At 39.5% G+C, this 21047-nt stretch overlaps 1 protein-coding gene across 2 annotated transcripts in view; it reads left to right on the forward strand.

Annotated features, from left to right (window-relative positions):
• cds1 (CDP-diacylglycerol synthase (phosphatidate cytidylyltransferase) 1) overlaps positions 1 to 21047 on the forward strand; it is a 124401-nt gene that overhangs the window by 59629 nt on the left and 43725 nt on the right. Inside the window, exons 2-4 of one of the 2 annotated variants that reach the window (XM_073065238.1) lie at positions 6309 to 6384; positions 8562 to 8701; positions 18732 to 18828. In XM_073065238.1, coding sequence (XP_072921339.1) covers positions 6340 to 6384; positions 8562 to 8701; positions 18732 to 18828 — 282 coding nt within the window. In that variant the 5' untranslated portion in view covers positions 6309 to 6339. The remainder of the gene's footprint in view (positions 1 to 6308; positions 6385 to 8561; positions 8702 to 18731; positions 18829 to 21047) is intronic. The other variant, XM_073065237.1, reaches the window with a different exon arrangement.

Consider the following 21047-nt stretch of genomic DNA (forward strand, 5'->3'; position numbering starts at 1 on the left):
CTCCCATTGTTTCATGACCTTCTGTCCTCTCCCATCGGATTCCCTCTTCTCAGGCCCTTTATCCCTTTCACCCATTGACCCCAGCTTTTTACTTCACTCCTCCACCCTCCCAATTTCACTTATCACTTACTACCTTGTATTTCATTCTCCCCTCCCCCCACTTTCTTACTCTGACTTCTCATCTTTTTTTCTCCAGTTCTGATGAAGGGTCTCAGCCTGAAACTTTGACTACTCTTCTTTATAGAACCTGCCTGGCCTGCTGAGTTCCTCCAGCATTTTGTGTGTTGCTTGGATTGGACTGTGTATCAACCACTGATAGGAGATCATAGTGATGGAAAAGACTGTGCAGAGCTAGAGCAGACAGTTAATAGGATCTCAGTTTAGAACTTGGATGAGCTTTGGCAGCAGCAATTAGAGGCCAACGTTCCTGAATGTAGTCAAAATGAACAACTTGGCTTGTCAAGAGAAAACCACTAGTTCACGGAGCTGGTTACAAACTCCGCAAAACTGGTCGAAGGCCATTACCAGATTAGTTTACCTTTTGAGAAAGAAGGAATTTAACATGCCTAATGACAGAAATATTGCTTAATGGCTTGCTTTAAAGTTAAGGAAGGGGTTTAAGAGGGATTTGTCATTTCACACTGACTGCACAGCTTTCATGAAGGATGTCATATCCAAAGGTTATGCTGAAAGAGTGCCAGCAGAGGATCTGGAATGCAGTGATGGGGAAGTCTGGTATACTCCACATCATGGTATTTATCACCGCAGAAAAGGATAACTTTGTGTTGTGATTAATTGGCTGTGCAGCTACTTTTCAGTGAATATCACTTAATGTTCAGCTTTTACAGGGACCAGATCGTACTAGTGCACTGTTTGGACTCACAACCAGATTCAGAAAAGAGCCAGTGGTGATCATGGCAGATATTGAATCAATGCTTCATTGGGTTAAAGTACCAGTGGAAGATGCAGATCTATTGAGATTTCTCTGGTGGCGTGATCTCAGCCAAGATATGGTGGATTTCAGAATGGTGGTACATCTGTATGGAGCAGCTTCATCACCGAGCTGTGCCAATTTCCTTTTTAGGAAATGTGCAGACGACATTGAAGAGCAGTTCAGTCATGAGACACTGGATTAAAATTTTGCATTGCTTCTAGGTTGATGACTGCCTTGTGCCAGTGTCCTCCGAGGAAGAAAGCAGTGTGTCTCTCATGACCTTGTATCAATTTGTGCTAAAGACGGCTTTTGACTCACAAAGTGGATAAGCAACAGACATAGTGTGCAGGTTGTGATACCCAAAGGGCAAAGAGTGAAAGACATGAAGGATTTAGATTTGGATCAATACTCTCTTCAGTGGAGAGAGTATTGGATGGTCATAGTGCATTACTGTCAAGTTTAAGATCATGCTCACAGACCACTCACTAGAAGGAGGATCTTCTCCATAGTTAGTTCCTTATATGGTTCTTTACAAATCTTGAGTCCAGTGGTGATATTTGCTTAGAAGATCTTACAAGATCTATGTAAGAAGGAGCTTGGCTGGGAGGACACTATACCAACATCAGTTGCTCAAGAGTGGACAAGCAGACTTTGCTAAATGTTTGAAACCCCAGATTTTGGAGCGGTTACCGCTGCACTGTTTCATCATTTTACAGATGCAAGTGAAGCTGGCTATGGAGTAGTGATCTACCTATTGTTGCACAGTGCACACTCTCAGGTGGGAAAATCTAGGATAGCTCTACTGCAGTCAGTTTCTATCCCTTGTATGGAGCTTGTCACTGCTACAAAGGCAAGCCCTACAGGCATATTGTGAAGGAAGGAGTTGCACTTCCAGATTCATGACTTCAGTGTTTTGGACTGATAGCACTTCCACGCTGGAGTATATCAAAAATGAAACTTCCAGGTTCTGAAATTTCATTGTAAACATAATTTCAGAAATTTTTAAGGTCTCTCAAGCATCTCACTGGAGGTATATAAACTCATCAAGCAACCGGCAGATGTGGCTTCTAGAGGGTTGAAGGTGAAAGCATTCCTGAAGAATGGGACATGGGTGTCAGGGCCTCAGTACCTTCTTCAGCCTGAAAGTAAATGGACTATGAATCCAGATTGGAGAACTTCTGCTACATGACTGAAAAGTCGAGAGGAGTATTACAATGAGTGCCATGCAGATTGAAGAGAAGGTGGATGTGGTAATATGTATAATTCTTGATTGGACCCATTTAAGAAAGACATTGACCTGGATTCTTAGATTTAAGAACCTGCTCTTGTTTCTTAGTCAAAAGAGGAAGCAAATGAACAACTTTGTTGCTCAGTCTGACTTGGATGAAGGACAACAAGGGTTTTCTTTGGGGAGAGAGACTGCGGAAGTTGAGGTTGTCTCACAGTGGAGGAGCTCAGAAAGGCTGAAATGGAGATCGCTGGGTTTTGCCAAAGTAAGAGATTTCCAGATGAACCTCCATTTTTCACATGTAGGAGTAGACTAGTTTGGACCTTTTGAGGTGAAGAGCAGAAGGAGTACAGTGACGAGGTATGGGGTCATATTCGCCTGTCTAGCAATACGAGCTGTTCACAATGAAGGGTATCTTCTTTAGACACAGATTCCTATGCTAACGCTTTACAATAAGACAAGGACAGGTTAGTGAACTGCACTCTGAAAAATCAACAAACTTTGTTGGAGTTGAGCGTGAGCTGTGAGAAGCCATTGAGAAGTGGAATCACTCACAGATCAATGATGTTCTCCAAAAAGGAATCAAGTGGGTTTTTAACCCCCCCCCCCCCCCACCAGCTGGTTCACATCATGGAGGAACATGGAAGAGATTGATCAGGTCTGTGCAAAAGATCCTCAATTCTACCATGAAGGTATAGAATCTTCACAAAGAGGGTTTTCACAGAGTCCTTTGTGAAATAGAGGTTATCAATGGTTGTCTAATTTCAAAAGCATCCACCAATCCCAATTATTTGGAAGTATTAACACCCAACCATCTGTTGCTTCTGTAGACCTCACCTTCTTTACCACCAGGACAGTTCCAAAAGGAAGACATTTGTGCTCATCGTAGATGGAAAGCAGGTCCAATACTTGCCAAGCTTACTTTGGGAGCAGTGGGTCAAGTTGTATTTGCCACAGTTGCAGGAATGTCTGAAATGGTCAGGTACAAAATGCAGTTGCCTCCCAGGAAACATTGTGCTTATCGTTATTGACACAGTGCCTCGAAACTCATGGATTTCAATTCTTCCATACAGAAGAAGATTTGTGCAGCAGGTGTGCATCAACTCCAAGACCAACTATCTGGACAGGTTTATAACTAAGATCTTCTTCTACACCACAGTTGTCACCAAATTCTTCAAGACCTTTATGTGCCTTTGAGAACATACAGGACATAACCAAAGCAAAGGCTGTGGATGAATCAAGTTTCATAGTCTGCTGAGGGCTAATCTGTGGCGTTCAAGACTGTTGATCCAGAACTATGTAACAAGTCGAGGTATGACCTTTGGAAGGCTGTTTTAAGGGTGGGGGAAAAAAAAACAATTTTGATTTAAGAATAGAGCTGGTATTGGATACATGCCAACTCTGGCCAGGTTTGTAAGCAATTGCTTTCTACAAGGTGAACCCTAACCTCATGAGTGGCTATGGAGATTCACTCTGAGATTAGCTCAGTGCCTTTTATATACCCTTTGAAAGGGAAAGTAAAACTGCACCTGTGTGAAACCCTGCAGCATCTGGTGCCCCTGAAATCTCTGTCTCAGAGGCCGATGTCAGAACTTCTTTCAACCCTTGTAAGGTGTTAGGCCCCAATGGTGTACCTTGTAGGGCATTCAAAATGTGTGCCAACCCACTGGTGGGAATGTTCAAGGACATCTTCAGTCTTTGACTCCTACAGTTGGAGATTCCCACCCGCTTCAAAAAGGTGATAATCACACCAGTGCCTAAGAAGAGCAGGGTGAGCTGGCTTAATGACTACCACCCAGTTGCACTCATATCTACTGTGATGAAGTGCTTTGAGAGGTTGTCATGGCCAGAATCAGTTTCTGACTAAGCAAGGACCTGGACCTGCTGCAATTTACCTGTTGCTACAATCAGCCTCCAGCACATGCAATTTCATTGCCTCTCCACTTGGCCTTAGACCGCCTGGACAATAGCGACACCTACGTCAGGCTGCTGTTTTTTGATTACAGCTCCGTGTTCAACAGAATCATACCCTCAGTTCTAATCAACAAACTCTAAAGCCTGGGCCTCTGCACCTTCCTCAGCAACTAGATTCTTAAATTCCTCACCAAGTGATTACAGTCAGTATGGATCGGAAGTAATATCTCCTCCTCGCTAACAGTCAACACTGGTGCACCTCAAGGATGCGTGCTTGGTTCACTGCTTTACTCTGTCTACACCCATGACTGTAGGGCTTGGCAGAAGTTCAAACGGTTCTATAAATTTACTGATTCTACAACTACTGTTGGCAGAATTTCAGATGGTGACTAGGAGGTGTACAGGAGTGAGAGAGATCAGCTGGTTGAGTGATCTCCCAAAAGCAGCCTTGCACCCAATGTCAATAAGATGAAGGAATTGATTGTGGACTTCAGGAAGGGGCAATCAAGGGAACACACACCAGTGCAGTGCTTATCAAGGGATCAACAGTGGGAGGGGTGAGTGGTTTCAAGTTCCTGGGTATCAACATCACCTGAAGACCTATGCTGGATCCAACATTTTGATGCAATTACAAAAAAGGCACGTCAGCAGCTATATTTCATTTGAGGAGGCTTGCTATGTTACCAAAGACTTGCAAATTTATACAGGTGTACTGTGAAGAGCTTTCTAACTGGTTTTATTACTGTCTGCTATGGAGGGGCCACTGCACAGGATCAGATAAAGCTGCAGAAAGTCGTAAACTCATCCAGCTCCATCATGGGTGACTAGCCTCCCCAACGTCGAGGACACCTTCAGAAGGTGATGCCTCAAAGGTGTCATTCATCATTAAGGATCCCATCACTCAGGACATGCCCTCTTCTCATTGATGAGGAGGTACAGAAGCCTGAAGACTCAATGTTATACACTCAGTGTTTTAGGAACAGCTTCTTCTCTTCTGTCATCAGATTTCTGAATGGACAATGAACCCATGAACACAATGTCACCTTTTATTTTGCTCTCATTTTGTGATACTTAATATATATTTAAACATATATATTTAATATATATTTTTATGTACTTTGTATATATTACATAATTAATTTTTATTGTATATTGCAATGTACTGCTGTTGCAAAACAACAAATTTCACGACATATGCCAGTGATATTAAATCTGATTGATATTAAGGGCTTGAAGATCCTGTTGTAGATGTAACTGAAATGGGGCAGTGTTTTTTAAAAATTATTTTTCCTCTTTGGAATTTGTTGGAATTCATGCTCTTTTCATTTTGACTGTTTACTATTCTGTATACATTAGACTTCATGAAATGATTTCCTCTGATCCTTGTGCATGTAGATTGTTTTGGATTATCAACTATATAGGGTGCATTCAACACTTTAGCACATTATGGGACTGCTTATACAATTTTGATTTTCTTTAATGTAAGACAAATTAGTTTTTAATCAGTTATAATGGATAGGGAAAGAACTTGCTTGGCATTAATATTAGGATGCTAGACTTATATATGTCGTCCACTGAAACATTTCTGAAAATTATAACTTGATCAGATGAATAGATTTAAAATTTTGGCTAATTCCCCAGCATCAGTTTGTTTTTGATCAGTTGTATGTTCTTTAACTGTTTTCAGATTCCATCTCTGGCTTCTGGTAACTTTTTTGTTCTTTGGTCTTTGAGTGGTTTGATTGGCAACTGATGTGTACTGGAGTGCTTTGGTGAAGAATAGCTCTGCAGCCTGCAGTGGACAAGCAGCATGACTCTGAACTGAACTGAATACTTTTGGATGCTTGGTTTAATATTTGGTAGTTTGTGATGTTTTTAGTCATTTGTGCGATTTGTTGTGTGTTTTTTTTTTGCACGTTGGGTGTTTGATCTTTTCTTGAATGGTTTCCATGGTGCTTCTATGTTTTGTGGCTGCCTGCAGGAGAACGTATTGCAGAGTTGAATTCTGTATGTATACTTTGCAAATAAATGGACTTAGAATCTTTGAATCTATCGAACTGCAACTGTTTGGTAATAAAATACTATTTTCCTTTAAGTTATTAACTATTTAAACTGGTTAATGCAGCCAAGAATGTTACTTCTTGAGCTTGCTCAAACCTAATTCCCAAAATTTTGTCTCACATGCTAAATCCTTACACAGTTATTAAAGTTTTCAATTTTGCTTTCCTTTAGAAAGCTTGTTTCTTTAGAACCTCCGGTTAAGATGGCGCTACCGAACGTGTGTAACAGCTCACCGGTAGTTCAAAAGGCAAGAAATTCCTTTCTCTTTTCAATCTTCTTATTAATATCAACATATTAAAATAACAAAAATTAATATGTAATTGTTGGGATTACAAAATTAAAAGTTAACATAAATGGATACATAAACAATAGGTACAAAAGAATTAAGTCTCCCAAAATCATACATGATACAAATATAATGTGTACAAACAAGAAAACTAGGTGTAACAATATGAAAAAAAAACAAAAAAAGAAGAAATTTGATTTAAGACATTACTAATAACACCTTTGCTGAAGTAAATTGTGTTAAATTATCACATCAAACAATGAAGAAGTGCGTTTGTGGTATGAGCCATGCTGGTGTGTTGCAGAGTCAATGCAGATTGAGGGATCCGTTTGGAGAGGAGAAGTCAGGGCAGAGGAATTTCGCTGTCTGTACAAACTGGCCTGGGTGTGAGGTTGGATTGCTCTGGGTGCCGAGCCGATTTGAAGATCTTGAGAGCGGCTTTGTGCTGGCTGGCAAAATCTGTACCTGGAGCACTCACTGTCCACAATGTTCATTCTCTCTCCATAGCATCAGAGCCTTTCACTGCAGTGGTTCCTGGGTCGAAATGTGAGGTACTATCTGTTGTTTGGACAATATAAGCACTGGCTCAGATAGAATGGAAAGACGGGCTGTTGGGATTGGAGGCGAGAGCTGATTTCGCTCACTCTTCATGATGGTCACTCCTCTTTCAATGCTGATGTGGCTATGAAGACTACCCCAGCTGCTGTGCTCCATGCTCATTAATAAGATGAACTATTACTGAGGATTTGGGCCTGTTCCGGGGTTCTGATCTGAGGATTCAATTTGGTTCAGAATGTTGTTGCGTCAGTAGTTTGCATGATTTGTGGGGTTTTTTCTCCCCCATCCCCCCCCTTGCTGACTTCCTTCAGGAAAGAGAAAGCCAGGCAAGCATCTATGGAAAAGAGTAAATGGTTGACATTTTGGCCCAAGACCCTTCATCAGGACTGGAAAAAAGATTAGAAGTCAAAGCAAGAATGGGGGGGGGGGAGGGGAGGAAGAAGTACAAGGTAGTAGATGATAGGTGAAACCGGGGGAGATGTGAAGTAAAGAGCTGGGAAGTCGATTGATGAAAGAGATAAAGGGCTATGAAGACTGACCCAACTGCTGTGCTCTGTGCTTGCTAATATGATGAATTGATACTGAATTGGGTCCTTTTTAGGTTTCTTGCTTTGAGGCTACCTGTTAGCAAACAAATCTCAAGTTTGTATAATTAATACATTCTTTGATACTAAATATACATTGAACTTGAACCTTGTTCATTCATGTACATACATCTCCATCTGGACTCTCAAACTTTTCTTCTACTTGTCTTCTCTGAATTTCAAGTCAAATCTTATTTTGATAAACATTATTAGCTCTCAACTGAGTTTTCTTCCTTGTGAATGTGCTTCCTTTACAATAACTTTGCTAATTTAAGTCCCTGGTCTTAAATAAAGAATTTTATCTGCTCTGGCCTTATTAGCTTAAACCTTCGTACAATGTCATGTTTAGTCATGCTAAGGGCTTTGGTGCTTTTTATTTCAGGTAAGCTTCCTTTATTTCATGCTATTTAAAATTCTGAGAGGGCTTGATAGGGTCAGGGGAGAGCTGTTGCTTTATTTTCTGCAACAATCTAGAACTTGAAACCACTGAACTAAAATTAAAAGATAGCTCATTTACAATATGAGGTGAAATATTTGTTTGGTGGGCCATGTGTATTTGTCCTTTGAGACAGAGAATGCCAATGGAAGTAGTGTGAATATTTTTAAGACTGATAGATGGATGGATCGATCGATAAGTAAGGCGGAAAAGGTTACTTTGTGTAGGTAAGAATGCAGAGTTGAAGTTACAATTGGATCTTATTGAATGCCATGTCACCTTGAGGGTCCAGAATGACCTACCCTTGACAACTATTTTGTATGATATTTGCACTAGCCTACATGAATTTAGCATTGTATTTTGTACTCAAGGCATTATTGTAACTGTGTACATTTTTAATCTTAACCAAGTGTTTTGATCACTGTGATTTATGCAATAAATGTCAAGCACTTCACAGAACTAACACTCAAATAGTCTTCTGAATGGATCTGCATGCAGACTTTTAAATATTTGTTCTTTCAATACCTTCTCAGTTAACTTAATTTGTTTTTATAATTCAGGAGACTGATGGGGATGATGGAACAGGCCTGGAAGTCAGTGATCCAGACGTAAAAAGTGATTCGGATATTCCTGATGTTCCACCCTCGAACGACACCACTCCAGAAGTATTCAAAAAGGCATTATCAGGGTTATCTTCAAGGTAACCATTTTGGTTTGTGATGAATTGATATTTTACTTTCTACCTTTTACCAGTCTCTCTCCCCAAGCCATTATCTCGTAACGTAAGAAAAATTGAGAACTTGGAAGATGGGGAATTAAGCAAATAATTCAATATTTGTATTGAGTTTGTAATCATCTCCATTTTTTTATGACAAGCAGGGCAAAGACATTCTGTGCAATGAAAGGAAAGTTAAGCAATTCACCCTCAAACACCTGTTTTCATCTCTGACAGAAGATGAGAAAGAGCTAATGATGCACAGACAATTCCACTCAGCTGTAGCCTCAGTCCTTCCTTGTATAGGTGGCCCCTGTTTTTCGAACGTTGGCTTAACGACGGCTTGCTGTTACAAAAGACTTGCATTAGTACCTGTTTTCGCTAACCACAGAGGATTTTTGCTTTTACGAAAAAAAGACGCCCGCTTTATACATGTGTTTATCCGAAGAAAGACTACCATGACCGTAAAGCCTTGTGCGGGCAGTTGTGAGCACATGCGTGTACGTGCATAGGTGTGTACATGCGCAGGCATGTACGTGCTGATTTTTTTTTCTCCAAATTTTGGCTCACTGTCTTCCTGATAAGTGAAACTACACCGTACATACAGCATTTCTACTTTATATATAGGCTGTGTATTTATCATATTATTCCTGCTTTTACTATATATTCATGTTATTTTAGGTTTTATGTGTTATTTGGTATGATTTGGTAGGTTATTTTTTGGGTCTGGGAATGCTCGAAAATTTTTCCCATATAAATTAATGGTAATTGCTTCTTCGCTTTACGCCATTTCGGCTTACAAATGGTTTCATAGGAATGCTCTACTTTCGGATAGTGAGGGAAACCTGTATTGCATGAAACCACGTTGATCAGTACTTGTCTGAATTTGGCTAATTTTTCCCCTTATTAAGTGCATATGTTGTTTCTTTCCAATGTCCAACTTGAACTTATTCTCTACTGTACTCTCTTTTCCAGCTTTTATTTTTTTGAAATTGTAAGACAATTATGGTGTAACCTCGTAGCTCTCGCAGCCTAGGTTCAATTCTAACCTTTGCTGCTGTCTTTGTAGAGTCTGTCATTTGTCCCTGTAATCGCTTGAGTTTCTGCCCTCCTGTTTCCTTTCACATCCTTGCTAAAGATGCTAGTTGGTAGGTTAATTGGGCCCTGTAAATTGTCTCTAGAGTGTGTGGATTTTGGAATAGTGAGAGGGAACTGAGGCAACACACACAAAATGCTGGAAGAACTCAGCAAGCCAGACAGCAACTATGGGGGGGTGGGGGGTGCGTAAAATGTACAGTCAACATTTCGAGCCAAGACTTTTTTCCATTGATGCTGCCTGGCCTGCTGAATTCTTCTTGCATCTTCAGTGTGTTGCTTGGATTTCCAGCACCTGCAGATTTTCTCTTGTTTGTGAGGGAACTGAGGCATTGGCTCAAGAGGCTTCTGTGAGAAGAGGTGGTAGCCAAGGTCATTTTGGATCGTCCATTGTGTGTGAGTTGGCCACTGTTCGATCTTGAGGTCTGAGGTTTCAGCAAGGAGGCGAAGTGTGTAGCAGGTAAGAAAAGATAAGGTTTTTTTAATTGTTAACTCAAAAGATACCAAATTACAACTAATTAAATAAAGTAGGAATAAAGGATCAGGTGATGTGTTGCAGTTGCATGATGGTGGACCCTATTGTGGTTCCTGGTGACCACATCTGCAACAAATGTTGGTTGGTTGAGGAACTTGGGCTTAAAGTAGGCGACCTGGAATCTGAGGTTCAAACACCGTGAAGCCTCAGGAAAGGGAAGAATTAGTTTCCTGGACACTATGTTTCAAGAGGCAGTTTCGCTGATTAGATTTAGTCTGTAGCCAGAAACATGAGGCTGTGAATGCATGTGAAGCAGTTGGGAAGATCCAGAAGATAGTGCTAGAGGAGCCGTCTGAAATTGTTGCTCCCTGTGAGGGTGAGAATGAGACTATAGGAAAGATGAGCAAACAAATTGTGGGATCATGGCTCAGGAAGGACCACTAGAAGATGATGTTGGAAGTGTAGTAATGGGGAACAAGGAAGTGGCGGATAAATTAAAGTATTTTGTATGATTCTTCACTGTGGAGGATAGGAGTAGCATGTAAGAAATTTGAGAGTGTCGAGACAGAAGGGAACTGGAAAGAAGGTGTTCGTGAAGCTGAAAAGTCTGAAGGTAGATAGGACACCAGGACCAGATGGACTACACCCCAGGATTGTGAAAGAGGTAGCTGAAGAGATTGTGGAGGCAGCAGTAGTGATTGTTCAAGAGTCACTTAGATTCTAGAATGGTTCTGGAGTACTGGAAAATTACAAATGTTCTACTGCAGTTGTACAAGGCCTTTGGTGAGACTACACCTAGAGTATTGTGTGCAGTTTTGGTCCCCTAATCTGAGGAAAGACGTTCTTGCCATAGAGGGAGTACAGAGAAGGTTCACCAGATTGATTCCTGGGATGGCAAGACTTTCATATGAAGAAAGACTGGATTGACTAGGCTTATACTCACTGGAATTTAGAAGATTGAGGGGGGATTTTATTGAAACGTATAAAATTCTAAAGGGATTGGACAGGCTGGATGTAGGAAGATTGTTTCCGATGTTGGGGAAGTCCAGAACAAGGGGTCACAGTTTAAAGATAAAGGGGAAACCTTTTAGGACCGAGATGAGGAAAAACTTCTTCACACAGAGAGTGGTGAATCTGTGGAATTCTCTGCCACAGGAAACAGTTGAGGCCGGTTCATTGGCTATATTTAAGAGGAAGTTAGATATGGCCCATGTGGCTAAAGGGATCAGGGGGTATGGAGAGAAAGCAGGTACAGGGTTCTGAGTTGGATGATCAGCCATGATCGTACTGAATGGCGGTGCAGGCTCGAAGGGCCGAATGGCCTACTCCTGCACCTTTTTTCTATGTTTCTATGTTTCACTCTCTAAGAAGGGAGAGAGGTAAAAGACAAGAAATTATTGGCCATCTAGCCTGACTTCAGTGATAGGTAGATATTATTATTATTAAAGATGAGTTTTTGAGGTACTTATAGGCATATGATAAAATGGAACAAAGTCAGCATGGTTTCCTTGAGGGGAAATCTTGCCTGACAAATCTGTTGGAATTCTTTGAGGAAACAACAGACAAGATAGACAAAGGGGAGTTAGTGAATATTGTTTATTTGAATTTTCAGAAGGCCTTTGAGAAGGTGCTGCACATGAGGCTGCTAAACAAGATAATGCCCATGGTATGACAAGAACAATGCTAGCATGGACAGAAAATTGGCTGACTGGCAGGTGGCAAAAAGTGGGAATAAAGGGGGCCTTTTCTGCTGGTGACTAGTCGTGTTCCACAGGGAATGATGTTGGGTCTGCTACTTATCAGGTTATAGGTTAATGATCTAGATGTTAAAATTAATAGCTTTGTGGCCAAGTCGGCAGATGATACAAAGGTAGATGGAGGGACAGGCAGTATTGAGGAAGTAGGGAGTCTGTAGAAGTACTTGGACAGATTAGGGAATGAGAATTTCATTGTAGGGAAGTGTATTATCATACACCTGTTAGAAGGAATAAAGAAGTAGACTGTTTTCTAAATAGGGAGCATTTAGAGGGCTAGAATATAAAAGCAAGGATGTAATGCTGATACTTTAAAAGGGATTGGTCAGATCACATTTGGAGTATTGTGAGCAATTTTGTGCCCAATCTCTATGAAAGGTAGTGCTGCCATTGGAAAGAGTCCAGAGGAAGTTTACAACAATTATCCTGGAATGAAAGGGTTGCATATGAGGAACATTTGATGGCTTGGAGTCTGTACTCACTGGAGTTGAGAAGAATGAAGGGGTTGGGGTGGAATTCCTTGAAACCTACCAAATACTGAAACGTGTAGAGGATAATTCCAGTAGTGGAAGAATCAAGGACCAGAGGGCACAGCCTCAGAATAGTACAGTATGTCCCTTTAGAACATAAATGCAGTCTAATTTCTTTAAGCTGAGTGAGGTGAATCTGTGGAATTTATTGCCACAGATGGCTGTGGCATTCAAGTCATTGGGTTTAATTAAAGCAGAGGTTCTGATTAGTAAAGGCATGAAAAATTAAGGGGAAAAGGTGGAAGAATGGGTTTGAGAGGGAAAATAAATGGCCATGATTGAGTACTCGGCAGAGCAGACTCAATGATCTAACTGGCCCAGCTCTCTTACATTTTATAATCTGGTATTATTATTATTATTATAAGTTATTTCAATATGATCAGCACAATAATGACATACTTTTCTCATTCCACAATTCTGCTGTTAGCTTCTCCATTTGGACAGGTAGTTATGATGCATGTAAATGTGCTCCATTCCTGCTTCTGTCAGATGAACTGTACTGACATACTAAGCACAAGTATCTTCACCAGAATAAGATACTTCTGACAAATATTGTTATTTCTATAAGCACTTCTTTATGGATTAAAGTCACTACCAAGTATTTTGCAGCTAATGATGCACCTTGGAAGTGTAATCATTGCTATTATGTAGGGCATGTGACAGTCAGCTTGTGTATAATAAGCTCCCACAATTAACTTTTTTATGGTAGTATTAGAGGAATACATAAGGGCCAGGACACTAAGAATTATTCTCCTTAAGCAATACCACAGAGCCTCAGTTTAATATTTCATATATAAAAAAATACATTGGTTCAGTATTTGGAAGCCAGCCAAAACTTGTGTTCAAATTTTTTTGGAATGGTACTTGACCCAATAACTTTCAGCTCAGTTTCACATGGCACCATCTGTTGTGCAACTGACATTTGATACAATTACCTTTCACTGCATGGCAAAACTACAAAGTTCACCATGTACTACCCTGAGATTAATTTTCTTGTGTGCATTCTCAGTGAATACAAAGATACACAATATAATCAATGAAAATTGCACACAAGATGGACAAACCTCAATGGCCAAAAGAAAACAAACTCTGCAAGCCCAAAAACAAACAAAATAATAATAATAAATACTGAGAACATGAGATGAAGAGTTCTTGAAAGTGAATCCATACGTTATATACAGTATTAGGACATGGATTCAGTTCCACTATCTACTATTAATTTATCTAATTTAACTCCTTTATAATGTTACTGTTCCAAACATAACTATTTTCTTAATGTAAATACTCTGGTTAAGATTTCTACTGCTATGCTATGTGATGGCTGTTTATATTAGCAGTCTTCTGTAAAAGTGTGTGATGGTGGAAAGTGTGTTTTGGCTTCAGCTAAAATAAGAAGCCATGTTGTCCATCTCTGGGATGTTGTGTCAGCCGATCAGGATTGTAGGATGTGAGAGAAGGTTTTAGAGAGCTGTGGGGAAGAATGTTCTGAAGGACAGTAGTCTGTTTTGGGGTCCTTTGGCGGGAGCTGCTGAGCAGGGCACAAGGGAAAATGCCGCAGAATGCTGTTGGAAAGAGAGTCTTCGTTGCAAGAAGTGATTTGTGCAGATGAATGGCTTCAAGGAGGAAGGGCCAGTTGTCCTGAGAGCCAATTCGTTGGAGATGGTCTTCAAGGGGAGTTCGAAATGTGGCGGGTGCTTTCACACAGACTATGAATCCAGCACATGAGTAAAGAGATATACCCACCGACTACTCTAGTTTGAGCTCCAATGTTATGTGCACATTGGACTGGTTTAACTGAATGGCTCTGTATCTTTCTTCTGTAACTGTAAATTTGAAAACTTGTTAAATATACTTATAATTTTATGCTAGTATACAATCTGTCATTTCTGGGCTACCGATTAACTGTGTGTGGGCAGTATTTACACAGCATTTGCTCAAATTGAGGTTCCTTTAATTGCAACATGACATTTCTGTTTGGTTGAACCCCAAATCATATCAATTCTAGACATGTATTGTTTATAAAAGCTGGCCTTCTCTCTGCTGAGTCATGTGGCTGTTAGCTGAGTTAGCTAACAAGCCCCATGTCTGTATACAAATCCTGGTGAGAGAGTTACTTTAAGTAACAGTGAAAAGTAGGGGTTGATTTTGCTTTGTTTATTTTGTCTCAAATTTATTGGTAAGAGTTGGGAAAATGCTATTTAACAGATGCAGGGCCTTGAATTAAGTTATTGAAGGCTTATTTTCAACTTTTTTCAACAAATGCTTTTGAAAAATCCAGAATAATTGGTCACCAGGTGTGGGGCAATGGTTTTCTTTGTTAAATGAACAATTAATATATGCAGATAATTTCAGATTACCGGATATTTTTTTCAGTTTGATTCCAGATGGCAGACAAATCATATCAAGAAGAAAAAGACACTTTAGATCACTCCTTGCAATACCTGTAGTCAAAGTGTTTATTATAGTAATTTCTGAGATATCTCTGAGGTCTCTGGGAGCCTATTAGAATATAGAACAGTTCTCCCATGGCTAGGCCCCTCTACCCACGATGCCTGTGCCAAGCATTATGCCAAATTAAACTAATCCCTTCTGCTTGCACGTGATCAATATCCCTCCATTTCCTGCATAATCATGTGCCTACTAAAGGATCTTAAACACCTGCTTCCACTGCAACCCCTGCCTGTGTTTTCTCCAAGTCCTTATGTCTCTGTGTTTAAAAACAAAACTTGTCCCACACATCTTCTTTAAACGTTTCCCCTCTCACCTTACAGCTGTGCCCTCTAGTTTTTGACATTTCTGTTTTTGGAAAATGATTAGCTGTCTGCAGTATCTATGCCTCTCATAATTTTATAAATGATATACATTTCTCTCAGTTTCTAAAAAATATATGCTGCAGTGAACTTTGAAATCTGCAATATTTTCTATGGTTTGAGAGTTTTAGGTTATAGTAGGTGTATTCACACCAACGTAACTAGCCAGAATTACCTGAAGACTTTCTGAGACTGCATCGCCGTAATGGTGAGAATTGATTTTTGCACTTGCAATTTGCTGAAGAAATCAGCTTGCCTTCATTTTGGGTCAACACGAGGAAATCTGCAGATGCTGGAAATTCAAACAACAACACACACAAAATGCTAGTGGAACACAGCAGGCCAGGCAGCATTATAGGGAGAAGCGCTGTCAACGTTTTGGGCCGAGACCCTTCGTCAGGACTAACCAAAAGGAAAGATAGTAAGAGATTTGAAAGTAGTGGGGGGAGGGGGAAATGCGAAATGATAGGAGAAGAATTCAGCCAGTAAACACTTCTAATCCCCTTCAAGTGCTAATATTGGAAGTACAAGCCATATTTGAATTTTGCATGTCAACAAATTTCAGAATGCGTGTACACAAGTTTCTTGCGTGCTTGTTCGTATGCCTGTTTTGCTTTTCAATGAACAAACCCCATGTATACATATTAGGCACATTGAATCTGCGTGTAAATCGGTGCTCTCCATACGTTATGTATCATAACCTCCGCCCTGTTGTGACAGAAGACAAGTTTTACTTGTTTTTCCTCTCAAGCCAATTTCAAAAAGCACATCTATTATTACATTGTGAAACACCAAGATATGCAAAGATTATACAACCAGTTTGTGGAGGTAAATTCATGTATGATTTCCCTACCCTTTATGGTTTAACAGAAAAGGTTTAATTTTAGTAGTACTAGAGAGTCACTATTGCAGTGTCTATTTGTGACAAGAAAACATTAGCAATCTAGCAGTTGGAAGATAAATTGCTTATATTTGATGAGGAAAATATTGAATTCATGGGAATGAAATAGCATTTATTTAAAAGTTAGAAATAGCTAACACAAATTTCAGAAATAGTGATCATGCTTGAAAAACAGAATAACTTTGAGCTGTATTTAACTATTTAAGAGACTCAAGCATTTTTGCATAGTGATGAAATAGAGAAAACAAAATTTTTTTAAATAATAGGTTGAATTCAGTTTGAATAAATAAGAGTATATTTTAAAAATGTATACATTTGTCATACATTTTAAAATGCATTATTTTGAATAGATAAAACTTTTTTAAAAGAGTTTGGATTTTAGGTTCTCTCTGCAAAAATGCTGACCACAAGTTCTGAAGTGAAGAAATAACACTTAGCTTAAGAAAGAACTCTCTGCAAAGATGTAATGATGTTCAGGGTGACTACTTGCCATTTTCTACTGCTTTCTGCTGCTGAGCATTAGTTCAATTGAATTCTTAATGTCCAATGATGATATCAAGCTGACTGAAAGAAAAGTAGTTTCTGCTTTAATTTTAGAGTATAATACAGTTTTAAAATGGAAACAAGCATATTTGGTGAGACAGAAATATATTTTAACTTTTTAATCCATGTTTATATATTGTGCAGAAAATAGAGTACATAAGCATGAACAAGGTAGAATTTGCAGATGTTAGAAATCCCAGCAACACACACAAAATGCTGGAGGAACTCAGCAGGCCAGGCAGCATCTATGGGGAAAAAGTACAATTGACGTTTCGGGCTGAGACCCTTCGGCAGGACTGGAGAAAAAAGATGAGCAGATTTAAAAGGTGGAGAGAGAAAGACAGTGATAGGTGAAGCTGGGAGGAGGAGAGATGAAGTGAACAGCTGGGCAATTGATTGGTGAAAGAGATACAGGGCTGGAGAGGGGGGAATCTGATAGGAGAGGACAGAAGCCCTTGGAAGAAAGAAAAGGGGGAGGAGCACCAGAGGGAGGCGGTGGCAAGCAAGGAGATAAGGTGAGAGAGGGAAAAGAGGATGGGGAATGATGAAGTGGGGGCATTACTGGAAATGCGAGAAATCATGTTCATGCCATCAGTTTGGAGGCTACCCAGATGGAATATTTGTTTTTTTTTTCTCTAACAGACACACAGATGAAGTGTCTCCTCAGCTGGAAGGACTATTTAGTGCCCTGAATGGTAGTGAGGGAGGAGGGATAATGGCAGATGTAGCACATGTTCTTCTTGCAAGGATAAATGCCAGGAGTGAGATCAGTGGGAATGGACGAAGTGTACACATAAGCATAAGATGAGTTTTGTTTCCATGTACCATTTTGTTTGCTGAACTAGCTGTGACAGAAACTCACTTGAACCATGCATTTCATTTAGACCTTGAGTAATATTTAGTAAAATTTTTGAGCAAGACTGGTTTACATGTAGCCTATGTTTACATCTGTTCCATTGTTTGCATCAAAAGTCTCCAACTTAATATTTTCATGTAAACCACATTAATGGAGATTCTACTCTGTCAGTTTCATGGTGCATTTAGGTAGTTCAAATGTCATTATTATCCCAGAATTAAATTTTTTTTGAAAGCAAAGGATAGGAAGCCCAAGACTACTGAGTACTTTTGCAGAGTGAGGCTGTTGACGGTGTGAAGCATGGTGAAGCTTTTGAGAGGTGCTGTTTTGTGAGGATGTTGCTTAATGTAATGAGAAACAATGCAGTGCACTGCTTTAGAATTTTTTAAACTTAAAAATGAAGATTGTTTTATAATATGAAAGGGTGGCACAGAGTAGATAGAGAAAAAACATTTCTGCTTTGATCTAGTTGAGGGATCAAAAATGATGTGGCATAATTATGGATTATGTGATTTAGAATATTGGTCAACCCTTGCCCAATGAATTTGGAGTCTAGGATTGTTTCCAGAGCAGGCTGACGCAAAAGTAGAACTTAAAGGTTCAATTTAGTTGTGGATGTGTAGAGCAGTGTCAAAGATAGGGAATAAGGTGAAGAAGCAAAGATTTAGTCGCAAAAGTAAACACTGACTTGATGACCAGATGTCTTGCAATTTCTGTGTACTTCTATTACCTTACAATATTCTCAGAAAATCTTGCTGTTATGATTGGGTGAAATATTTTGATGTTTCTTTAAACCTGTGGTACTACACAACTTATTTCTGAGAATGAAGGAAAGTGACTTAAAGTTCTTAAGAATGTTAGTTTCCAACACTTGAATAGTTTTTATAATGACATTATGCTTTTTTATTTTTAATTAAATTATACTTTGTTACGAGGCAGAGTTTACTGCAAGATAGAAGCTTGTAAGAACATTGTGTAAGATTTCCTTTATTTTTGTTTGACTGTTTCAATTCAATTATTGATAAGACATTGATCGTATTTTGTTTTGCAGATGGAAGAACTGGTGGATCCGAGGGATCTTGTCACTCGCCATGATCTCATTTTTCTTTCTAATTATCTACTTGGGACCTATTGTACTCATGTTTGTGGTTAGTAAATTAACCTTAAAAATACATTTGTTTTCTTTACATTTTATATGGTTTTTAAATGAAGGGAAATCTTGGTGCTTGAACGTTGGAGAAACTGCAGATTCTGTAAATCTGCAATAAAAACAAAATACTGTAGATGTTCACCATGTCAGGCAGCATCTGTGGAGGAACAAACAATGTTTCAGGCCAATAATCTTGCTTGGAACTTTGACTAAAGGTCCATAAGTCTGAAATATCCATTGTCCATATTATCTAAATGGGATGTATTGCAGAGCTCTGAGACATACAGGGATCTAGGTGACCTAATGTATGATTAGTAGAAGGCTCATATGCAGCTCTAGAAGGAAAGTATAATAACAAACTATTATTATTGTTTATTGTGAATAACTGAAATGACTTTCAAGGAGGAAAACTTCAGTGGCTAGGAATCTGAAATAAAGGCAATACTACAATACTTGGTAGATCATGCAATATTTGCAAAAAGAGAAAATGTTGTTAACGTTTCACACCCAAGACCCATAATCAGAACTGGCAAAGAAGGAAAGCATCATTTTCTATAGCAGAGAAGTTAGGGGAAGGATGAACATAATAAAGGGAATATCTCCAATGAGATGAAACCAACTGATTTAAGTTGACAGGATTTGATTTTGCTTCTTTGTTAAGGTCACATCTTGTGCGAAATGTGTCTAGCAGACTAGACCATACTTGCAGAAAAAGAGAAGCTGAGCCAAAAAAGGGGAACAGGAGGAAATGTCAGAGAAAATTGCTTAAAACATTGCTTAAATTGCAATGTGTCCAGATGGAAGATTAGACGTTGAGATCAAACTTGTGTTGAGCCATTTACAGTGTAGGAGGAGACAGAAGTGGAATAGAGAACCAAAGTGGCAGGTAACCGGAAGGTTATGGATCATTCCTGTGAATTGATTGCAGATACTCCATAGAGAGACCACCAATTTGCATTTGGGGAGGAGGTTTCTGCTTCAGTTGAAGTTGAAGTTCCTGCTTCAGTTATATAAAGCTTTGTTGAGAGCATATCTAGAGTATTATAAGTTGTACCACTGTATGGCTTGGATGTTAATCCCTAACTCTAGGGATAACTACTGCTATGTATTCATGGTTAGTCAGCCTCGTTCTACTCTGTGTACGACTAAATTATGTCTTGGGTAAATTGGATTAAACTCTGCTTGTTATTCAAATTCCATCTTGATTTTTAAACTCTGCCTCTCGTTTTCAAATTTGGCATTGATCACATACACCCATTCTGTGTAGTTTCTTCTAGTTATTTAACCATGGATGCGCCTAGGCTCTGATAAGTTTCTTGATCATTTCACCATTGCTGTCTATGCTTTGGTCAATATTATAAATTCTGAAATTTCCTTTCTGAAACAGACCCACTCCCTTCCCTTTAAACACTTTCTTAAAACCTGACCATATGTCAAAGCTTTTGCTTACCTCTCCCGATAGTTCCTTGTCTGATTGCATTGTTAATGCTATAAATTAGCTATGTGGGTACTCAAGTCAAATGCAGTTCATGCTATAAAGTCAGTAATACAGCACAAATACAGGCCCTTTGGCCCTGTTGCACAGATGGGGAAGCTAGTAAATAAAATGCCATCCAGAGAAATAGTCTACCTAGCTGAACAGTACAAAGTGTTGAAGCCAACTTTCTTTAAACATAGTAGATGTAAAGGTTCAAGTAATAGAGTACAGACCCCAACATGTATTCTGTATACCCATCAAGCTTTTCTTCTCTGATTCGACTGCTTGCATCTCTTATGCCTTCGCTTCACCCTCCCGTCTTCACTCTCCCCTCCCCACACCTGGCTCCTTCTGTCTGTTGCTTTTCCTTCCTTGTATGTTTTCATGTATTTCACCCCCCCCCCCCGATTCCCAAATCCACTCTTCACCCTGCTCCACCATTGCTCAAGGTTCAGTTCTAGATCCACCTATCACTGACTGGCTCTGCCTTTCCCTCCCTCTTTCTCCTTTTTACCGGCTACTCTCCCTGTATGACCTGAAATTTTGACTATCCCTTTTCCTCCACCATTGCTGACTGACAAATTGAGTTACTTCAGAGATTTGTTTTTTGATCTGTGAAAGTTAATTGTGCAATGACTTTGATATGCCACATTGAATAATTTGCCTAAAACTCCTATTGTTTCTAAATAGGAGTGTTAAATTTTCATGGTCTGGTTGACCCACATGCATTGGTGCTCGTT

Source organism: Hemitrygon akajei, chromosome 13, assembly GCF_048418815.1.
Source record: "Hemitrygon akajei chromosome 13, sHemAka1.3, whole genome shotgun sequence".
In the NCBI taxonomy this organism is placed as follows: domain Eukaryota; kingdom Metazoa; phylum Chordata; class Chondrichthyes; order Myliobatiformes; family Dasyatidae; genus Hemitrygon; species Hemitrygon akajei.